The 9,605-nt window shown below is 44.7% G+C and overlaps 1 protein-coding gene across 1 annotated transcript; it reads right to left on the minus strand.

The window, feature by feature from the left end:
• Positions 1-789: 789 nt before the first annotated feature.
• On the minus strand, positions 790-4,980 carry LOC147633444 (uncharacterized). The gene has a single exon (XM_086806523.1). It carries the CDS (start codon positions 2,722-2,724, stop codon positions 1,072-1,074), a length of 1,653 nt encoding a protein of 550 aa, XP_086662649.1. The 5' UTR covers positions 2,725-4,980; the 3' UTR covers positions 790-1,071.
• Positions 4,981-9,605: the final 4,625 nt, after the last annotated feature.

The following is a 9,605-nucleotide window of genomic DNA, read 5'->3' on the forward strand; positions in this document are numbered from 1 at the left end:
GCATATCGTGTGGAGCATAGTGCATCTAAACCAATGCAAGTCTCCTTCATGATAGCAAGAGGAAGATAAATTTACAACAACATGAGAAAATTGAGGAAATAGTGTAACTCCTCCATAGTTAGTGGCCATAGTTAGTATTCTCCCCCCTCTCTCTCTCTCTCTCTCTCTCTCTCTCTCTGTGCACTTGATCTTACATTGCTGATATCCATATTACATCATCTCTCTCCTTTGTTATCCATGAGTGATCATGCTAGCCTCTCCTATACGACATGCTCTACCACGAAATGGGTGGTATGCTCTCCTTTTTTATACGTCCCACATCATCTACACTCTTTGCTACTGCCAATGTCTACAGGGCTTTATTGTAGTTGCCTAATGGAAGAGCGAAAGGGCATGAAGATGTACATGTGCAACATTTCACAGATCGGCATCATGAATTACCTCCCATTCTCGTAGAACTCTTTAATAGAAGCCCTCCCCTCATGTGTGCCGCTTGGAACTCAAACGCTATTGTTTACAAGCAAGAGACCCTATGGATCCAAACAATTATAGGACTATCATGACTGGCCATACAATGGCCAAGTGTTTATGGGGCAGTACTAGAGTCCTTGAACAATTTCTTGGCAGAGTTGGTCACAATAGAGCATCCGGGGTAAGCAGGCTTAAGGAAAACTACTCCATATTTGATTACATATTTTACCTTAGGAGACATCATAGAGGAGATGAGGATATGAAAATAGCATGTACATTGTTGCTTTTTGGTTTTTCGTAAAGCCTTTTGTAACAATGTGAAAGGATCGGGGGAAGCATGCACACGCGAGGAGAGAGGGAGAGAAGAGGAAGAACACACAGCACGTGGGTGGGGAGACTCCAAAGTGGTAGCTCCCCCTATACAGTATATCACTATATGTATAGGGTACAGTGGGCGGGCGCCCGTGACTCGGGCGGCCGGGCAAGGCACATACGCCTTTACCCCAACAACCTCCCACCTAAAGGCCAATGTGCCGATAAGTGAAAGCCTACTAGCCTGCAACTAGTGTATGTACAATGGATGAGAGATATGACTGACTCTCAACCAACGCCCACGCTCGCTCTCGAGCTATATGCATGCATCTGTATCCGCTCTAGTGATAACCATACGTGTGTATCCCTGCTAGAGCATGCACGCATATCCTGCAGGTATCTCGTAATGACCTGCACTACTCCCCCATGCTCAATGCCAGTGTCAGTCACCGTACGACTAACAACTCCCACTGCAAATGCTCCCACTGTAGCTGCTATGTCGGGCCTCGAGATCAACATCTCGTACATGAGGGCACCGAACGCTGATGCGACCCTGGCAATCTCTGCCAACCTGACAAGCTCTGTCAACTGTGACTCAGAACTCCACTCAAGGTAATGCGTGATCTCCGGGGAACTGGCCACCTCCCCCCTGAACTGGAGATCATGGCACTCTAACTCCGAAACCTGGAGTGTCTCCTCGTGCCCTCTGCATATCACATGCATACCAAGAGTATCTCCCTGTCGCCCTGAATCCTGTATGTCCGCATCAAGCTCTGGCATAAGCATATCAAGAAATGACTGCATCACTACTGTATCCTCAGCATCTAAATCAGTCATCTCCGCCATCATACCCGATGACTCGCCCCGCTGTGACTCACTAGAGCACTCCCGCTCTACCTGTCTATGTGAAGACGTCTGCACAGTCTCCAACTGTGGCTCACTAGAGCTAACCTGCTCTACCTGACTGTTTATAGACTGCACCTGCACAACTGGCTCAACCTGCTCGACCAATGTCTGAGCGTCCTGTGACTCGTCTGACATAAGCATGTCAAAGAACTCCATGTCACTCATCTCCATCATAGGAGGCATCTCCATCATAGGAGGGATAATCTGCTGTGTCTCACTAGAGCACTCCCGCTCTACATGCTTATACGAAGACATATCCTGCACAGCTAGATCTACCTGCTCAACTGATGTCTGAGCATCCTGCAGCACAACTGCAAAAGAGACACGTCTCGTCTCTCGCTCTATACATGGCTGCAGTGTCGCAATCGAGACTATCTCGTCTCGTACATCAGATACATGCAATGGATAGACCAAGCCACTCCGGGCTCCTCTCGCAATCACTAGCGATCCGCAATGCATCTGAAAAGAGTGCTCTCTAAGCACTACGCGACAACCACTATCCTGTAGCTGTCTCACTGAGATCAAGCTCTGTCTCAGTCCAGGCACGTAACGTACATGACGTAGCATAAAGGATGCACCACTGGGCAACAACAAGCATACATCTCCTGCACCTGCAATGTCATAGGCTGATCCGTCAGCCAGGTGTACACATCCGATTCTCCCACTAGAGAAGCTGCTAAACCACTCACGACATGATGTGATGTGGAAGACTGCATCATCATCTAGTAACCATCGAGAAGAAGTGTCACCTTTACCAGACATGTAAGCAAGAGGAACACTAGAGGTAAACGTGACATCACCGTCACTGGCATACTCGGCCACCTCTCTAGTCTGTGTCAAAGCCGTCTTTGCATCATGCATACATCTCTGTTGCTGTCTCATACGTCTAAAACAGCGACGCCTAATGTGCCCTGTGTGACCACAATGCCAACAACGCATGTATCGGCAACTACGAGACCGTCGTCTCTCACGAGTCGTCACTCTTGACTCGGAACCGTCACACATAATGGATGTCATATCAATGAAAAACCGCATATGCGTCAAAGTGGGAGATCACTCAACCACTATGCCAATCAAACCTGATCAATGCATCAATGCGATGCTCACATATGCAACAATCCGGGAATGCCTCGTCCGGAATCACTGAGCAAACATGCTCCCGCAGTGACTATACATGAGCTGCACCCTGTCTCAAAACACTGCAAACCTGTGAGCTAATCGCCAAGCTCACCTATGAGCTAATTGCCAAGCTCACGTGTGCGATATCGAGGCATACACACACAAATCTCCCACCTGCAGAGATATCCAGCATGTAAAAGTTGAGTGCTATCTCAATCGCAACCTGGATCGCAACAACCAATGCGCATAAAAATCTGGGAAAAATTTCGCCAGAGTTCTGGCAGTAAAACGGCTATATACCCAATAACCAACAACTGCCTGTAAATGTCAAAACCATGAGCATCCAATACGCATCAAACCGCACTCAATGCATACATAAACTCTGCAAAGTGTTCTGCAAATGACTATCAATGTGGGAGTCACACTCGACCACTAAATCCTGTACTCCACCTGGCCGAGCAAACACAGCTCGCAATCAACAAAGCTCACACACTTTGTCTACATATGCAAGAGGCATAATCAGCATCAAACACCTGTCATGGCATCCACTGGGCGCAAGCAACGCATCCAAAATGGGCATCCAAAACTGAGCATCCAAGTGTGGGCACACCTGTCAAAGTGTCATCCACACAAATGGGCAAACAGGTGGTACAATCCGGGAGACCTCTCGACCGAAATCACTGTGACTAGGCTCTCACATGCGCACACCCTCGCAATGCAACCTTTTGCCTTACCAAGCTCACCACATGTCGCGTACATGACCAGCGGGAACAAACCTTTGGATAAGGTTTACATCAAAAGGTGCATAACCTGCAATCAACCAGAGAAGGCAGCCCGTACATGCTCCAATGAGATGTGAGCAAATGTCGGGCTGAAGTGAGCTCCCTACGGGTAGTAAAATCGCTCTCAACAGAGCGCACAAGCACTGTCAAAGTGCTATCATGCATAAATCATGCGCATAAGCTCCCGTTGAAGCTGATCTGTGATTGAGTGGCATCTCTGAGAGGCCGTCAATGGCTATGCATATATAAGACCATATGCGTAGGTTGGCATACCATAAGTTCCATACAATGGAGAATCTTGATGCTCACCACGATTTTGCCTGCTGCTGTGGGAACAGCCCCTTAAAAAAAGCTTAATATTAAGCTTAAATTAAACCTTATCCTTCAAGGTTTAAAAACCTGCACACTGCGTCAAAGCCCTGCAGTCGGCACATTCAAGAGGCGGCAGCCCCAGCACGATTTTCAGCACAACGGCAGGCAAAAGAGGTCAATGGATTCTAAGGGAGCAGGCAAAGGCGGCAGAGGGAAACCAAAAAAAAAAAGTCCGTGTCCAAGACTGTGAAAACAGGGCTTCAATTCCTGTAGGTCGCCTGGCTCGCTACCTCAAGAAGGGACGCTATGCCCAGCGTATCGGATCTGCTGCCCCTGTCTACCTTGCTGCTATGTAATTAAGACGCTGCTTGCTTACCAAAAACAGCCCACACTCTGAGCATTTTTGCTACAGCACCACACTTAATATACGTGTCCACTGGTCAATCTCGCCTTGCAAAACGCCTGAGCACTCTCCAGCGCAGCTGAATATGTTTTGCAGCAGCCCGTGAAACAATGACGTTCCAGCTTACAGTCGCTCCAATCCAGCTTACACGCCAAGCTTACATGACCTTCTGCTGCATCTCCTGCGCACACATTGTCACTCTGCAGCAACTCCTGCAATCGGTGCACTCCTAGTCTTCCAATCTCTACAACAAGAGCTGAAGCTCTCTGCAGCAACTCAACCTTATCTTCTCCTCGCCATAGATTGCGTTCATGCGCCGGAGGTGCCGCAAGCACCACAATGGCTCCCGGCTCGCAGATCTGACATCGCAACCGTACTACAGCGCTCGAAGCTCAGCTTCGAGCTCCTCCGTCGCCGTCGCAACCACCCACCGCTCACGCACACCCGCAAGCGCACACACGCGCACGCGGCACCAAGCTTTGATACCAGTTGAAAGGATAGGGGGAAGCATGCACACGCGAGGAGAGAGGGAGAGAAGAGGAAGAACACACAGCACGTGGGTGGGGAGACTCCAAAGTGGTAGCTCCCCCTATACAGTATATCACTATATGTATAGGGTACAGTGGGCGGGCGCCCGTGACTCGGGCGGCCGGGCAAGGCACATACGCCTTTACCCCAACACAATGGTGGGGCCATGGCCATGAGAAGTAGTCGTGTACATATTAATATGGGGATTATGGGCTATGGCCTATATGCTTGTAAACTTGGGTATGGGCATAGTTTAATAAGTGTGAAGGGAAGGCTAAGTATATAGGATATTATTGGGCCTAATCTTACAGTAATCAAGATACTAATCATTTCCACTAATACATTTCCTTGGAGAGCTCATACTTACATGAAACTTGTGGTAGCGTGGAAGCAGACTTTCTTCTATCTCCTCTCTAATTATACCTCCCTCTTGCATTGGTATTAGAGCTTGGCCTTTGATCTATTCTTGAATTTTGATTTTCTTCAACATTCTACACAAATCTCTGATCAGGCACTTGCCCTATCTTAGGATTTGCTCAAACAGTGCAGAAATGGAGGAAAATTTCAACAAGGTTTAGGAAAAATACAATTTTCCCAGCCATCACGGTTATGATGGAAGAAGATTAGAAAGAGCAATAGATACTCTAAAGAATGGCAAAAGTGTTGGACTTGATGGGTTGCCTAATGAATTCTTTAAAAGTTTCAAGGAGTATCTTTTAGCTCCTCTTCTGAAGGTTTGGAAGGAATTTGGTGTCCTCCCCCTCTCCATTAATGAGGGGGTCATCAAACTTATTCATAAAAGAGGAGATAAAGATATTTTGGGCAATTGGAGACTAATAACGATGTTGTTCTCACATCATACAAAGTGTTTTCTAGGGCTCTTGTGTGCCCGTAGACTTTATGATCACTTACATTCTTGGATAAGGAGGTGCAGCCATATTTGATAGTGATGTGTGAACACACTAGACCACCCGAGGCACTTTTTCCCTCTTTAGGAGGTTTTTTTCCCTTAGACTTTACAATCACTTACATTACTGGATAAGGAGATGTAGCCATATTTGGTATTGATGTGTGTGAACACACTAGGACCAACTGAGGCACTTTTTTCCTCTTTAGGAGGTTTCTTTTCCCATGATAGTATACACCCATCTTGGGGTATACTTATCATCTTTGTACATCACACATTCATTATCTATCTATCATCTCATTGTGTGCTCCCTTGAGCTTCTCCACTGTGTGTGTGTGTGCACGCGCACGTGCATTCCTACAACCCTATTTTCAACATTTGGTACCAGAGCATACACTCCTCGCCCTTGTGTTGTTGCCTACCCTTCCCCCTGAGTCACTTGTCTTCTTGAGGCCCTTTTGGGAGAAGAAAGAGATCTATAAAGTGTACAGTACTTTGTACTATAGTTTTGCGGCGGTCAAATTTTCTTTCAGGCGCATTTTGGGGGCCATTTACACAGTTTTCGATTTTCTACATACAACTTTGGGGATTGGTTTCACACTGTTCTTCATCGGATTTTGTAGTAGTTTTATTAGATCTACTACACATGGGTGTGCAGATATACAAGAAAGCATATAGACACTCACCACGCCGGATCTGGTCTACAAGCTACACTTCAGTGACATCGATCTCTGCATCTTACGAGTAAAATTTCTACTCACTTCACTCTACATTTCTTTCATACACCTTGCAAGTCTCCATTGTTAGCAACCTTATCAGCAGCAACCACCTTGGTTGCATCAAAGGAGCACTTAGCACTTTGCAGGTTGCGTGATTACTTACTTGGGTATTGTCAAAAATGGCTGACAGTGATGTATTTCAGATGTTATCCGTTGAGGATGAGCCTGGCAGGACTAACTACTTGTTATGCTCCTATATGATGCAGCATGTATTGGTAGCTAAAGAGCTATAGAATGTTGTGGTTGACATTCAGAAACATCCTGGTTCCTCTGATGAACATAATGCAAAAGGCATACACGGACTCAATTTCACATGGTGCGTTATCACAGCATAGCATACCTCCTATACAGGAACAAACAAAGTTGGATGAAAGAGATGCGCATGCTTTGTCAGATAAGAGGAGTATCATTCCTCACATTCGGTCATGTAGGACTACTAAACATGCTTGGGATGCACTTGCGTCATTATACCAGGTATGTAATGAAGCACATGCTTCCTATATAGGCAAACAGTTAGGCATACACGGACTCAATTTCACATGGTGCGTTATCACAGCATAGCATACCTCCTATACAGGAACAAACAAAGTTGGATGGAAGAGATGCGCATGCTTTGTCAAATAAGAGGAGTATCATTCCTCACATTCGATCATGCAGGACTACTAAACATGCTTGGGATGCACTTGCGTCATTATACCAGGTATGTAATGAAGCACATGCTTCCTATATAGGCAAACAATTAGAGTCAGAGCATATGGATGAGGGAGACTCCATGGATTGTTTCCTTACAAAAATCAAGGATTGTAAGGAGCAGTTGGCCAGTGTTGAAATATATTCTAACACTTCATTGGTGTCTACTATCTTGAATACGTTGCCACACTCGTATCAAGGTTTTGCTTCTACCATCAATGATGAGAGGTAATCCAAATGACTTAAGTTTGAGGAGTTGGTTTCTATGCTCTTGCAAAGAGCAATCCATGTAAAATAGATTTGTCATGCATACAAGAGATCAGGCTTTTGTTGCCAATCAACAAAGAGGCGTAAATCCTTTCCTCAAGGTAGTTATAAGCCAAAATCAGAGTCATCGGGCACGCTTGCAGACAAGGAAGGTGACAAGACAAAGAAAAAGAGCAAATGCGACTATTGTAGGAAACCTGGTTACTACATTAATGAGCAAGAAACGACTTGAGAAGGAAAAAAAGAAAGACTTAGGTATGGATATAGTAGCTGATGCATCAACATGCAATGCAGAAAACAATGATTGGGGTTTCATTGTGTAATGCAGTTATGACCCATCGCATAAGGATGTATGCATGGCTATTACAGATGTACATGTGTGGTATTTGACAGTGGTGCTAGTAAGCACATTACTTATTATCGCAGTTTGTTCTCATCACCACTTGAATCTGCTCCACAGGAAAACATTGTAACATGTGCAAATAACTCCTCGTATCTTGTAAAAGGAGTTGGTAAAATTGTTCTCACTACTGCAAATGGTAGAACAATCACGCTTTCAGATGTATTATATGTACCAGGGATCAAGAAGAACTTGTTATTTGTCTCTGCCATTACTAAGGCTGGCTTAATGGTTCAGTTTGAGGATGACAGATGTATTGTTCATGATCGCAGTGATGGTAGGACAATTGTTGCTTCTAGTACTTTGTCTCATGGCCTTTACAGGCTAGATGCATATGAAAGATAAAAGCATGCTATATGTACAGTTTCTGCCACAAAGGCAATGGGTGATGCTAATCTGTGGCATGCAAGCTTTGGTTACGTGAACTTTGGTAGTTTGCTGCGTTTGCATAAACATGACATGGTGTTTGAGCTGCCACATCTTGAAGCCCCTATCAAACATGTTTGTGAGGGCTGTATTCTTGGAAAAATGGAGCAGGTATCATTTTCCAAAAATGGTTCAGTTGTTCGAGCTTTCCAAAAATTACAATTTATAGGTATATGGTCCTATGAGGACACCATCTATTGGGCGCTAGCTAGGCTTGCTTGCAAAGGGTTATGCACAAGAGAAAGGCTTGCTTGCAAAGGATTATGCACAAGAGAAAGGCATTGACTATGGTGAAATCTGTGCACCCACATTTCCTATGACTACCATGTGGACTATCATTGCATTTGGAGCACATAAAGGTTGGAATGTATGTGAGTTGGATATCAAAACTCCTTTCTTGAATGGAGATTTGCATGAGGAGGTCTATGTATCTTAGCCTCATGGTTTTGTTTGGAAAAGTTAGGAATCAAAAGTATGTAGGTTGAAGAAAGCTTTATATGGTCTTAAGTAGGCTTCAAGAGCATGGTACAAAAAGATACACACATACTTGGTTGCATAGGGTTTTAGCAACAACCCAACTGAAAGTACCCTCTATATTAAGAGGAGACTAAGGATGTTTTACTCATCATCGTGTTATACGTTGATGACATGCTGCTCATAGGCCCTAATGATGATCATGTTTTAGCTTTTATACTGATTTAGAGAAGTATTTTAAGATATCAAATCTTGGACCGTTGCACTAGTATTTGGGCACTGAGTTTTGGTAACGTAATGATGGCATTGTTATGATGTAGAGGAAGTACATAGATGCATTGTTGAAGAGGTTCAATCTTGAAGACTGTAAACCTATGGCTACACCTATGGTATACAACTAAGTCTTGAAGATGCAGGTGACTCTTGCTTGTATTAAGAAGCTCTTGGATGCCTTATCTTTTTGTGTAACACCAAGCTTGACATTTAGTATGTGGTCTCAATATTGAGTAGATTTATGCATAGCCCTGGCACAAAGCATTGGCATTTTGTCAAATAGGAGTTTCGTTACCTAAAAGGCACTAAGAAATTTGGGTTATTTTATCCCAAGCGAGGTAGATCACAGCTGCATGCATTTACAGACTCAGACTGGGCTGGATGTTATGACACACGAGTGTCCACAAGTGGTTTTTGATTTCACCTTAGTGATTCATGTATATTATGGCTCAGTAAAAGAAGCAACCCACTTTAGCCACTTCTAGCTGTGAAGTTGCGTACATGGCATCGTTTACAGCTACAGTTGAGTGTGTTTGGCTCAGGTGCCTTATTGTGC

Source organism: Cibotium barometz, chromosome 12 (genome assembly GCF_041138505.1).
Source record: "Cibotium barometz isolate CiBa-2024 chromosome 12, ASM4113850v1, whole genome shotgun sequence".
Lineage (NCBI taxonomy): Eukaryota > Viridiplantae > Streptophyta > Polypodiopsida > Cyatheales > Cibotiaceae > Cibotium > Cibotium barometz.